General features: G+C 43.6%; 1 protein-coding gene and 1 long non-coding RNA gene across 2 annotated transcripts; both read left to right on the forward strand.

Annotated features, from left to right (window-relative positions):
* The first annotated feature begins 4,778 nt into the window (after positions 1–4,778).
* LOC136499603 (protein NETWORKED 1B-like) lies at positions 4,779–11,180 on the forward strand. The gene is made up of 4 exons (XM_066495203.1): positions 4,779–4,868; positions 4,996–5,544; positions 10,962–11,029; positions 11,108–11,180. Exons 1-4 carry the CDS (start codon positions 4,779–4,781, stop codon positions 11,178–11,180), a joined length of 780 nt encoding a protein of 259 aa, XP_066351300.1.
* Positions 11,181–11,371: 191 nt separating this feature from the next.
* On the forward strand, positions 11,372–12,498 carry LOC136500898 (uncharacterized). The gene is made up of 3 exons (XR_010770124.1): positions 11,372–11,450; positions 12,010–12,093; positions 12,284–12,498. It is a non-coding gene; the product is annotated as an uncharacterized lncRNA (long non-coding RNA).
* Positions 12,499–13,928: the final 1,430 nt, after the last annotated feature.

The following is a 13,928-nucleotide window of genomic DNA, read 5'->3' on the forward strand; positions in this document are numbered from 1 at the left end:
CCAAACGTGCCTCAGACAGGAGGTGCACAATCAGATGCTGCATGGGCAAGAAGAAGCTGGGTGGAAAGATCTTCTCCAGCTTACAGAGCAACACATGTGCCGCTTTTTCCAAGTCCTGAGCGATGGTCCGAGATATCTCCTTGGCACAAAGCTGACGGAAGAAAAAGCTCAACTCTGCCAGCACTTGCCAGACATGATCAGGGACATAGCCTCAGACCATCGCCGGAAGAAGCCGCTCAATCCATATGTGGTAGTCATGACTCTTCATCCCGTTGACTCATAAAGTGCCTAAGTTCACTCCCCTGCTCAGATTCGCTGCATATCCATCTGGGAACATTAACGTATTGATCCATTTTAGTACTTCCCTCCTTTGATCGGGTTCCAAGACGAAATCAACCTTAGGTCTTTTCCATTGTTTATTTCGGCCACTAGGAGGCCGCATCTCTTGCTTCGGTCTATCACACAACATCGCTAGGTCCACTCTAGCCTTAATGTTGTCCTTAGACTTGTCAGTGTTCATGAGAGTTCCCCAAAGTGCCTCGGCAATATTCTTTTTGGTGTGCATTACATCAATGTTATGTGGCAGAAGAAGGTCATCGAAATAGGGGAGCCTCGTCAAGCCGGACTTATGAGTCCACATATGTTCCTCACCATATCCCACAAAACCACCTCCTTCATTGGGTACGAGAGCATCTATCTGAGCACGCACCTCAGCACCACTCTTCATGCGCGGTTGAGGGTCTATCACTGCAACACCTTTCATAAAGTTCTTGATGTCTTGTCTAAATGGATGGTTAGAAGGGAGGAATTGACGATGCCTGTCGAACGATGAATACTTGCCACCCTTCTTCAACCAAATGAACCTCACAGCTTCCTTGCATATTGGGCACGGGAACTTCCCGTGGACACACTAGGCGACGAATAACCCATACGCTAGGAAGTCATGCAGGGAGTAGTGGTACCAAACATGCATCTTGAAGGATGATTTTGTAGCTCAGTCGTATGTCCATACCCCCTTCTCCCAAGCATCGATCAATTCATTAATCATAGGCTCCATGTACACACCCATATTACTCCCCGGGTGTCCAGGAATTATCAACGATAAGAAGATGTTATGCCGTTGAAAGGAGATGCCGGGGGGGAGATTCAGGGGGATAACAAACACGGGCCAACATGTGTATGGGGCAGACAACTGTCCATAAGGATTGAACCCATCTGTTGCCAGCGCGACACGTACATTACGAGCCTCAGCTGCTTTGTCAGGATGTTTGTCATTAAAGTACGTCCATGCTTCGGCATCGGACGGATGCACCATCGTCCATGGCTTGTACCGTACACCTTCTTTATGCCATGTCATCTGTTTCACGGATTCCTTGGTCATGAAAAGTTGTTGGATCCTCGGCACAAACGGAAGGGATCATAGGACTTTCGCGGGGATCGTAAGCTGCCTCTTCTAGCCATCTCTAGAGTCTACCTCCAGGTACCTTGAGGATTTACACTTCGGACAGTACTTTGCATCCTTGTGATCTTTCCTAAATAAGACGCACCCCTTCGGACAAACATGTATCTTGTCATATGGCATCTTAAGCATACGAAGTAGTTTCTGTGACTCGTGCAAGTTCTTCGGCAGAATGTGCTTCTCTGGTAGCATGTTGCCAAACACGGCCAACATCTTATCAAAGCCTTCGCGACTTAGATTTAACTCGGCCTTCAACCCCATAACACATCCAATGGCATCCAGCTAAGAAACCGTTGTACTCTCATGAAGGGGTTTCTATGCCGAGTCCAACATTTCGTAGAAGGCCTTATCGGCTTCCTCCATCTCCTCCTTCTCACGTCCTTCTATGAAGTGAGCTTAGTGAGTGTCATCTAGCATGTCTGCTACTCCGGCATCATCATCAAAAGCCTCAAGGCGTGGTCTCACTACCTCCGCTCTTATATGATCTGCTTCACCATGGTGGATCCACCGATGGTAGCCAGCCGTATAACCATTGTACACAAGATGTTTACCTAGGTCACCTTGTCTACCCTTCTGTTGTTGTCACATTTGCTACAGGGACACCAAAGTTTAGAATGTCCTTTAGCTACACCCGAGCTCCATGCATGTTCCAAGAAAGCATTTGTCCCATTCACCCACTCAATGTCAAAGTCACTCCTGCTTCTCTGGCCCGTGTACATCCACTGACGGTCTTCCATCCTTCCACATATATAGCACATAGTAATGTAACCATCAATTGCATCTACGTGGTGTTCCTACTCTCTAATAGGTGAGGATAGGTCCTAATCCCACCCGCGGATGCATAGATGAGGTTAGTTTCCATGCTCCGCTCCCTATCCGAGATAGAATTTCGGCAGCACCTCCCCACCGTTCTCCCGATACACATCCTGCAAGGGAGAGTGTGTATCCAGAGAACAACAAGGAGGTGATGCCGAAAGTCTGCCTTGGACCGGAGCGGACCATGGAAACTAACCTCATCTACGCATCCACGGGTTGTCCAAAAAATGTGGACAATCGGAAACAGATACGGTCGCAGATATGCAAAGATCCGCATACCTCCGACCGTATCTGTTTCAGACGGGAGACGCCTAACTGGATTACGCGACCTACGACCATGATACGGATAGAGGGGCTATACCTAAGGTGCCGGTGAGGTTAGGCTAGCTTGGCGGTGTCGAGTCGGTGCAGTGGCGAGGCGATGCGGTGCAGGTAGACCCGCAACGCCCACGAAGATGATCGGGGTCCTCTGGTCCCCTCCGATGGATCCTCTGCAATATAAAAAGGCAACAGGTTAGTATTTGTTAAAAAATTCGACAGCACCTCCCCTGCACGGTGAGGTTTCCATAACCTGCAAAAAAGAACGACATGAAGGCCGACATTCACAATGGCATGAAGGCCGACAACGATGGGCAGCTATAGCACTCGCACTAGCAGCAGGAGCACAGTAGCACTCACAGTGCCTTAGCACAAAAAGGACGCGGATAGGGAAAAAAACAGGGATATCGTAGTCAATTTGAACCTTTCGTTCATCTATTCAAACTATCTATTATATGTAGCAGCCAGCCAGCCAACAGTTCCTGCATCCCAAACAGCAGTGTAGCCGTTCCTATAGTGGCAAATACAGTAGTCTGTAGCTGCAGCTCTGAGATAGCAGCCGATGGGCTGTGCAGCTGTAGCAGCAGCTCAATCAACCACAGAAATCTCAAGCGAGCAGATGTCCGCTTATATCAAGGTAGGAAATGGCTAGAGTCGAGAAGTTGATGAAATTGTCTAGTGGGAAGAGGAGGCATGCAGGAAGCAGATATGAGCAGCTCAGATCATCACTTTCACCATATGAGAGAGGGTAGTGAAGACAGCTTTGGCCAGGCGAGGAGCTTACACCACCTGATGGCTGTGAAGCACAGAATTTCCTAATGGGTAGAACAATCTAGCAACCACACGTTGGAGCATGGTCGTGAGTCAGAGTTAAGAATTTCGGTTGACATTCACGGAAAACTGATGAAAACTATTTCTACCAGCCTGGTCCAGTAGAAGTCCATAACAGCTGTAGATTGTGGCCAGTTTTCGTAATTTTTTTTGCGAGCAGAGTTGGATAAGGCCATGATTTGTGATAATTGAGGTTTTCTTTTCTACATGTAATACCCATCTGTTGCTTTTTTTATGCAAAGCAGGGTATTGGTGGGATCAAGACATGATCTATCTCAGTGTCTTTCTGTAATAACACCAGTGTTAGTGTTTCCAACATTCTGACAAAACTTGTTTCGATTTGCAGACATATTATTCTATTTCCAAGTGAAATATGTGGTTCTAGTAATGATATTTATATTTTTTAATCATTTTAATAGTTAATGAGAACATGAAAGAGATATAGTTCCTAACGATTACGTTTTCCGTAGCAGCACACACTATGAGGTCATAAAAGATAGGACCTGTGATATGCATGAAGTACATGAATATTAGCACTATGCAGAAACAGAAAGTTAACCATCACTAGGGTGGCCATCCTTATAGCCAAAACCAAACCAAACCTCTGTATCAATATAAAGCTTAGCTTATTTTATAATTGCCGCACACCTTAGAAATGGCTAGAGAGGTTTAAACAAGGGAGAAATTCCTACAGAGGTCCAAGCATATCATGCGTACAATAGTTTACCAAAGGTAAAACATACTACGTAGCTAGGCAGCCGTTTACCAATGGATGGCAAATTATTTGAGATGTATATTTCAGATCGATGTACGTATACATATGCAAAGCATCAGGAAGGAAGAGTATACTGTACTACGTACCTAGCCCTGCGGTTCTGGAACCAGACCTCCACTTGCCTGGGCCGCAGCGCGAGCTTACCAGCCAAGGCCTCCTTTTGCTTCTGCAGGGAAAAAAGTCGCATTTTCCAACGCCATTAAATTTCTTTCCATTGCACAGCTAGCTCAGGCATCAGCATGACAGTAGTATACTCTACTACTCCATGTTGCAAATGTCAGGAAGGAAGTTTTATATTAACTGCTTAGATGTGTTTATGCTTATTCCTCGGATTTTTTTTATGCTCCATCAAAATGTGCCTCACTGTGCCAATAAAGCACATTTTGTTACATGGATATGCTTGCTATGTATGTTTTGTACTCTGTATAGGAGTAGCTAGGTAAGGTAAGTGGTAAAAAACCATTTTCTCAGCAGTGTACTGTTTTTGCAGGTGCCAGGTAGATCTCTTGTACGCCGATCAATTTTTCTTTTTTCAGAAATGGTATGCGAGTAGCTGCAGTTATGTAGTTGAGTTTAAGGATGAAGTTGAAAGAACTAAAAGAATCTTCAGAGGCACTCCAAAATCAGAATTCTATGCTTCAATCTGAGAAGAGAACTCTTGTCCACCAGGTATGACTCAAAAATTACTATTTTCCTAACAGCAACAAAGCCTTTTAGTAGGCTAAAAAGATACTATTTTCCTGCTCTCATAACAAAGGTTTGGTCCACCTTCTCAGTAATTACATTCCTATTTTAGGTTGAGGGCATCACTGTAACTCTGCTGAATTTGGAAAGGCAATACAAAGAACTAGGAAGGCGACACTCAGATCTGCAGAAGGAGAAGGACTTGGTGCTTGATGAAGTGATCAAGATACAGGAACAGATAAGGCTTGAGAGGAAGGAGCATGAAGATTGTACACACTCAAGCAACACTAGATTCGATGCTCTACAAAAAAAGATTAGCCTACTGCTAGAAGAGGGTAGGAACAGAGAGGTGCAGCTTGGAGAGGAGGAGCTCAAGATTGTCAAAGCTCAGATAGAGATATTTGTCTTGCAGCAGTGTTTGAATGACATGGTGGAAGTAAATTCTGAAATTGCAGCACAACTGCAAAAGAATAAAGAAATATGCAAGGTCCAGGAGGGGAAAATGTACAGCTTATCACAGCATAATCAGAAACTAACTGAAGGGATTGATTCAGTAGTGAGAGTATTGCATCTGGATCAGAAGTATGAATCCTTAGACCAAATGAAGCTTGAAATCATTGTGCAGCTCATCTTAAATGAGATGTTACTGGGCCACTGCTCTGTACTAACTACTAACTACTAAACACTGGGACTTCCGGATTTACCTTAGGACTTAAGAATACGTAAAACACTTTGATGTCCATTATAGGGTGAAACATAACTATGTAGTGGACACTACCAGATGCCTCCTTTTCATTACCAAAAGAACACCCAAATTGGATCATACCCAAAACACTTCCAATTAGAATATCCAGCATGAATGTTTTATGTCTATCTCGGTTGCTGAATCAAATCATTTGTAGGTTAAAACTTTTGACAAAATGCTCAAGAAGGCAGACATAGTCATAACGCCCATAAAAAATATCATGACAAAATTAGTAAAGTGATGGTTAAGATTCAGCAACAAACTGGAAATCACATATAGGAAGATCTATTTGTAGGCAATTGGAAAAAAACTACTACCCCGCAATTTCATCCGAAAACATCAGGTTACTACCAAATTGGACATGGAAAACAGCAATTTCACCTAGAAAAACATCAGCATTTTGATAACATGCAGAAGATTACTGCTTTGAGCACAATTATAGTGTACAAATAGAAAGTTAAACATGAGTGCATATGAACAAAGGATAAGGATGAGTTTAGCTGTGTGCAATAGAAGACACAAGAATTCCACAGCAATACCTCGTAGACTAATTGGGTATGCATGTTGACAGAAAAAAGACTAAAGAAGACAAAAGATCATTGAATAGGAAGAATTGGTAAAGTTTTAGTTTTATGCTACTGCAAACATGTCTAAGACAAGGAGCTTCGAATAATGACTTTTAAGTGATCATATCTCCTTCAAGGAGTGTGCAATACACATCCACTACTTGACCAACTTAAATGTTAGTCCTTAGTTGTTATCTCTACAACTAGAGAATCGGCAATAGTTGCCTTGCTGGTTAGGTGGAACAATGTGGTGTTGAAAAGAAATTATCACTTGGTGGGGGACGCAGCCAATTGGCAACTTGCAGGGTTATTAACCCAAACACAAAGTAGCTACTCAACTAGCAGTTGCATTTCTGAACTGGTAACTGTTGTGCCCATAAAAGCACATAGTTTGTCTCCCCAAATATTAATAGTTGCCCTCCTCAACAGTACTGCTTTCCCAGAAGTAGTTGCATTCCTAAGGAAAAAGCTACTGCAAATTGTGCCCCAAAACTAAGCAACAGGAGTCTCATTCTTTTATTCCTTTATTAAGCTTGTTATATGGAAACAGATATGCAGACTGAATACAAATAGGTCACTCAAAGGAAGAGGTTGTTAGAAGCTTGCAAAGCAAACAAATAAATGCTGATGCCCCTACGTCCCTCACTCCCTCAGCATTAATACATTATTAAAAAAACTGAGATGTAGTTACAAGAACAGTTACCATTTGAAAGAGATTTATAAAGCAATAGCAACTGAGGTGAGTGTGGACTGTGGAGGCTCACCGGCTGCGACGGGCAGACGTACACCCACCGGCCGCGCTGCTCGTCCCAACTCCACCGCGCAGCGGCCGCGCCCGTAGACACATAGCGGGGCCCGCTCAATGTATTCCACGACGCGGATGAAGTCCTCGTCCTCCTCCGCGTCGCCGCCGGAGCTGGCGTCGGCGAAGTCGAACGGCTGCCTCAGTTGGGCGCCGTGGATGGCCGACACCACCGCACGGGGGGAGGAGGGCCGGCCGCCAGTGGAGCCGGGGCGGCCGGGCGTAGGGGGCCGCCGGTGGTGGCCGGCGTAGGGGGGAGGAGGGCCGGCCGGGCTCGGGGCTGCCGGGCGCAGCTACAGGAGGCCGCCGGCGGTGGTGGCTAGGGTGGAAGAGGGGGGCTAGCGTGGGGCGCGGGGCGGCCGCCGGTGGGAGCTGAGGTCGGGGGAGGGGCGCCCAGGCGCTGGGCGGCGCGTAGGCGGGGCGGCCAGCGGCATGGCGGGCAGGCGGCGAGGTGAGCGGCGGGGGGGGGGGGGGGGGGGGTAAAGAACGGAGCACGGGCGTGGGCCGGAGGGAAAAAGAGGGATTTTGGGGATTTTGGGTCGACGTCGGGTTTTTAGGTTTTGGGCCTTTGCCGAAGGCCCAGATCCAGGGCCCTCGACAAAGATGTTTTTATTTTTTTTAAAAAAAAATCTTTGCCGAGTGCCCCTAGCCCAGCACTCGGCAAAGACAGTCTTTGCCGAGTGCCAAGCTGGCACTCGGCAAATTTTCAATTTTTTTTGTTTTTTTACCCCAAATTTTTTGTTGGGCCCGCCTACACTGTTTACAACTTCATGTTCAAATTTGGTGCTTTTTCTAGTTTTTTTGTTATATTTGGTTGATTAATTTGATTATGTTGAATTTTTATATATAATTCAAATTTGAACTGCAAGTGCATGGAATATTATAATCTAGTGCTTCGAAAAATATTATTCATGGTATTTGGTGTATGTTGAGTCTCTATCCATGAACTCGCATCAAATTTCGCGCATCTTATTCACGTAACATGACGAGTCACTTGCCGGAAAAGTGTTTTAAAATTATATAAAGTCCATACGAAGTCCAAAAATCACGAAACTTGTCAAGGTGTCATGTTATTGCATGTGTAGGCTGTGGTAAAAAATTGAGAATGTTTCGAGCAAGTTGCGACGTCAGATGCATAAAACCCAAACATTCTCAATTTTTTACCACAGCCTACACATGCGATAACATGACACCTCGACAAGTTTCATGATTTTTGGACTTCGTATGGACTTCATATAATTTTAAAACACTTTTTCGACAAGTGGCTCGTCATGTTACGTGAAGAAGATGCGCGAAATTTGATGCGAGTTCGTGGATAGAGACTCAACATACACCAAATACCATGAATAACATTTTTTGAAGCACTAGATTACAATATTCCATGCACTTGCAGTTCAAATTTAAATTATATATAAAAATTCAACATAATCAAATTAATCAACCAAATATAAAAAAAACTAGAAAAAGCACCAAATTTGAACATGAAGTTGTAAACAATGTAGGCGGTCCCAACAAAAAATTTGGGGTCAAAAAACAAAAAAAATTGAAAATTTGCCGAGTGCCAGCTTGGCACTCGGCAAAGACCGTCTTTGCCGAGTGCTAGGCCAGGGGCACTCGGCAATGAATTTTTTAAAAGAAAATTTTCAAAAACGGTTAAAAAGTCTTTGTCGAGGGCCTAACGGTGATGCCCTCGACAAATATTGACGGCAGGGGATGGACGTCGTGTCAGGCGGTGTTGCCGAGGGCCGGACCTTTGCCGAGGGCTTAGCCCTCGGCAAAGAATTATTTTTGCCGTATGCTTGTATTTGCCGAGGGCTGTTCTTTGCCGAGGGCTAGGCCCTCGGCAAAGACTCTTTGCCGAGTGCCCGAGCATTTTCCCTCGGCAAATCCTCAGGCCCTCGGCAAAGATGCTCTGTCCGGTAGTGAGTGGGCGCGAGGCGGCCAGGGGCCTCGTGGGAGGCGTCCAGGTGCTCGGTCTCGGCTGTAGGTGCTCGGCCTCACTACGTGAAAAAAAGGTTTGTAGCAAGGGCATGAATTTTTTGTAGGGGCGGCTGGTGATGAAGCCGCCCCTACAGTGGCGTGCTCGGGAGGCCAGAGACCAGCCGCCCCTACAAATGGAACAGCAGGGGCGGCTGGTGATACGAGCCGCCCCTACAAATGGGTCTGATTTTTAGGGGCGGCTCACTCACTAGCCGCCCTCGGTGTTTCTATTTGTAGGGGCGGCTGGTGATTGAGCCGCCCCTACAAATGCCTCACGTACAGTGAATAAGTCACCCACCCAAAAATATCTGCAGCCCTCCTCTCTCTCTCTCTCTCTCTCCGTCTTGACTCTTCCATTCCCCTCCCTCTCTCTCTCGCCATCACTCGGATGGCCGCGGCTTCTTGCCCACCCGCGCGGCGCGACAGCGCCCCCCCCCCCACCCGGCCGACGAGCTCTAGACCTGCGACTCGTAGTGCTGCACTTGTTCTCCTCTCCAAATCTGACTTTTTTCCTTTTGCTGTGATTTTCGGAGCTATTTTAGGGGATTTTTCGTTTCGTCGATTTGAGACCAAATATGTTCGTTCTTTTTGCATTGATTCGTGCTATGACATGATTTGAAGCTATCCTAAGAGTTAATTTGATTGAATCGACTCGAGCATGGAGAAATCAACGATTTTCGTTTTGGGGGACTTTTACGTGTTCTTGGCTTGATCTGAAATTTCTTGGAGATTGGGTAGAAATTGGGCAATGATCTCTTGGAGTATCCGCACTAACCCACTTGTGATGGCCTATGCAAAGTTAGGGATCGAATCCTTTTGATTTGGTTTGGTTTTCGTCGAGTTTGGTTTTCGTCGAATCCTATGGTCGGCTGTTTTTCTGTTCGTGCAGTTGGTTCTCTGTTCATCGTTCTGCTGTTCTTCGATGCGGGTCGCGGGGAGGCAACACTACGAGCGCCGAGCGCTCTAGTGCTGTTCGTGCACTTCTTCCAGTTTCTCCCATTTTGGTTTGCCCAGCCCCTCTCTTTCCTGCCGCCCCTCGACATCCCCGGAAGGTCAAATCCTTCGCCCCTAAGCTTTTTTATTCTGATCGTGCGTTTGGTTCTGGAATCGCTGCCTGCTGCTACACATTCTCCTCGCATTGATTCTGAAGGAGGCTCCGTGCCATGGAATTGCTCTGCTCGCTTTCTTTCAAAAAAGAAAAATAAAGAATTGGTCTGCTCGCTTTCGGTTTGTGTGATTGATGTTCCTCTGGTGCTTTAGCCGATTGAGATTCAGCGTGGATGCATCTGCAGGTTCAGGTTCATGGAGAGATGGAGCCTAGGCGCCAGCATGGTGGCTCTCCTACTCTTGCTGTCTGCTGCTTCTCATGGAAGAGGTAGTTCCGTGCAATTCTCTTATGCTTGTTGGGTTGCTGTTGTATATAAATTGGCATCAAAATGATTTCGACAGCAAGCTAGCTTTAATAGTCCGTAACAAACAAGATAATTATCTTATTTTCATCGATTGTGCTATGAGTGGAATAAGCATGTCATTGCATTTGCAAACATCTCAAATGTTGTAGTTTTACATAGGGCCATAGACAAAAGGGACACCTACCAACTATCTGATGGAATTGCCAGGTAGTGGTTGTCCCTAGTTTTTTTGGCAGATTTTGTTTTCCACTGATTATTCACAATTTCCAAGTCCTTCCACCTTTTGTGTCAAAGGTTAATCTCATGATTCTCTGTTGTCTCTAGGTGTATATGACAGATTTAACTGCGATGTTTACGTGGACATGCTCAAGATGCAATGACTTGACTCAAGTAAGAGACTATCAAGTTTGTTGATGTGGAGAACTGCTTGCAGGTACCTGTCCCTCCACATTTTGAATTAAGTTCTTATAACTTTTCTATGAAATTGTATGTCTCTGTGCTATCAAACCCATCAAGCTTTTCAAGACATACCCTTTCCTTTACCTACCGTTCTTTGGATGAATAATGTAACAGGCATTTGTTGGTGTAGCTCATAATCTGAATTCGATAATTGTTGCAATCAGGGGAACTCAAGAGAATAGGTACTGAGCTATTTGCTATTGCTTCCACTGTTCTTTGTTTAAACAAAGTTTACTTTGTGTTTACTGTTTCCAATTCAGTTGTGATTTATGCTTAGATTTGATTAACCAGTGTACAGAATTGGATAAAAGACTTGATATGGAAGCAACTTGATCTAAGTTATCCAAACATGCCAAATGCGAAGGTTAATGCCAATGAAGTTTCTATTGTATTCTCTTCTAAAAGAAAAAGAAACTGAAAGTGTAATTTGTCAATGTGCAAGTTCTTGAAAAGTGCACCACTCTCTAAGTATTACTATCTGCAATCCAGTTATTTGGTCTTAGCACCTCATTTCTAAGAACTGTAACCACTTTACGGATGATCTTAGCACTAGATTAACAGGAAAACCAATTCCTGGTTGGGTCAATCGACTTGCAAGGCTAGGTAATAAAATATGTGCTCCTCTATATATTGTCTTCGAAAGTTTCTGGTGATTTATTACAGCCAAGAAGTATACAACATTAGCAGTTCAATCATTCTCCAGCTCTCCAAGCATGCAATACATTTTTTACTAGTCTTGTCTAGTTCAAACATGTGCTCCTCTATATATTGTCTTTGAAAGGAATATTGTGAAACTCATACATGATCAGTTGTGATCAATGATAACTAGTTATCCTTGCCACATGCAATACATTTCTTACTAGTCTTGTCCAGATTATAGGCAAATACCGACCAGAGTTTTTCCTCATGGGGCATGTATGGCCCCATTATGAAAGTGAAAAACATCAGAAGCATAAGCCTTAATATTTGATGTCAATATCTCCCATTATTTGAATTGCATTTTTGGATGTAACAGAGTCACTGACAAATGAAACACATGGATCTATTAGGTTGGTTTGTAACTTCGTATCAAAACATATACTTTTTTTGTTGAAAAAGAACACACATATTGGGATGAAAATTCTAATATCTTACAATGGAGGATAATCCAAACTATTTTCAGGCGCCTTCTGCAACTGCCTTCTACCAGAAAGCATGCAGCTTGAGTCAACTGAGACAAAGCATCTTGCAGACTGTCGTTTCTCAGGTAGATTCTGGTGTTCTCTATTTCCTGTCATAACTGGTGGTTTCTCATGCTATTTATAACTGACAATATCATGCATATAGATCTCCTTGCAGTCATTTTTCATGTCTATACATTGTACTATTGTCCATTCTGGTGTGTTTATGCCCTATTGTTATCCAGTCTCATGTCATATTGCTGTCTGTGAATTTAGATGGTTCCAACACCACCAGCAACGATAACTTTGATGAAGATGACTTGGAAGACAAACACCTGCTTCCGACGTCTTCTGTTGGTGAAGACACAATTGTAAAAGAAGTTCACAGATGAATGTCTGATGAAGCCTTATAGTGACTTCTCTCTGTATTCTAAAACGCAATGGGTTTCAACACTCAATGTGCAGCTTGTCATTCATTATGTACATTGTCATTGTATTTTAAAAATATAATGAGCTCTGTCTGTTCTGATCTGATTTGGGGGAGCACATGTTGGTAATTTGATTTTTTTTTTGCGAAAAAATGCACTATAGGGGCGGTTGGTACTGTAGCCGCCCCTACAAATCGATTTATAGGGGCGGCTGATAACACCAGCCGCCTCTACAAATCGATTTGTAGGGGCGGTCTGGAAACCGCCCCTACAAATGCATGATTTGTAGAGACGGTATGGTAGGGGCGGCTAGCCGAACCGCCCCTACAAATGCACTGTAGCCACCCCTGGAAATCATATTTGACGTAGTGCCTCGGCTGCAGGTCCTCGGTCTCAGGCGGCTGGCAGCTCCAGCGTGGGCTTCTCAGAATCTCCAACTCTACTGTTCTTCTTCCTCCTATGTTCCCATTGGCTGATTTGGCACTAGATCCGGTTGGTCTAACACTGATTGGATGTTGTTACTCTATGGTGCTAATGCTACTTGTGATATTAATTTGTGTTTATATAGATTTTTAGCTAAAATGCTTTCAGATTTGTTCTGAAATTTGTCAAGTTTTGCACTGGTCTAAAAATAGGGGTAAAAATATAAATAGCAAAATAAAACAGGGCAAAATCACATAGGCAAACTTGTCCTTTTATCTAAAAGTTAGCTGTTAAGTCTTCACAAAATAGGGGCAAACTCTCTCTTCGTTATGTACAATTGAAGTTATCACTAATCTACCTATTTTACTTGATATTAATTGTAGATAGTAGATGTACAATGGAAGTACTATCACTAGTCTACCTATTTTTCTTAATGTATTGTAGTAAATATACTAGATATTACTTTCAGTTGCTCCTTATCATCGACCAACTTCTTCAAGATCCCCAAATGCATGTTGCCACACACCACATCTCTCTTTTGACCACTCTATTGACTAATCCTTTGGACTGAGACGGTCCAAATATCGTGACTAGTATAGTTTCAATATCATTTCATATGTTCTCACGTGGGCTTGTTGTTCAATTTGACAGTAACATTAAAAAGAGGTGAGAGAAAGGAAAAGGCACACAAGAAACTACTCCCTCCGTCCCACAGTAATTGTTTTAGAGTTGTCCTAAGTCAAACTTTTTAAGTTTAACTAAATTTATAAGGAAGAGTTTTAATATTTATGACACCAAATAGGTATAATATAATATTATATTTCATGATAAATCTAGTAGTACTTATTTGGTGTCATAGACATTAATACTTCTATATAAATTTGGTCAAACTTAGAATTATTTGACTAAGGACAAATCTAAAACATAAGTTATTTTAAGACAGAGGGAGCAGGTCGTAACCCAATTTCAAGAAATTACACAGTAATTTATTGGGATATAAATAATTTGTCAAAATTAGGTGGTCCAAAACAAAACTTCATTATTACTAATAGGTCTGCAGCCATTTGTTG

This window comes from Miscanthus floridulus, chromosome 13, assembly GCF_019320115.1.
Source record: "Miscanthus floridulus cultivar M001 chromosome 13, ASM1932011v1, whole genome shotgun sequence".
NCBI classification, from domain to species: Eukaryota; Viridiplantae; Streptophyta; class Magnoliopsida; order Poales; family Poaceae; genus Miscanthus; species Miscanthus floridulus.

Coding starts and splice junctions, on each gene's coding strand:
- LOC136499603 (XM_066495203.1), top strand. CDS start 4,779: ATGAAGTTGAAAGAACTAAAAGAATCTTCAGAGGCACTCCAAAATCAG. Junction 4,869..4,995: donor AGAGAACTCTTGTCCACCAG/GTATGACTCAAA, acceptor TTCCTATTTTAG/GTTGAGGGCATCACTGTAAC. Junction 11,030..11,107: donor AGGGGAACTCAAGAGAATAG/GTACTGAGCTAT, acceptor TTTCCAATTCAG/TTGTGATTTATGCTTAGATT.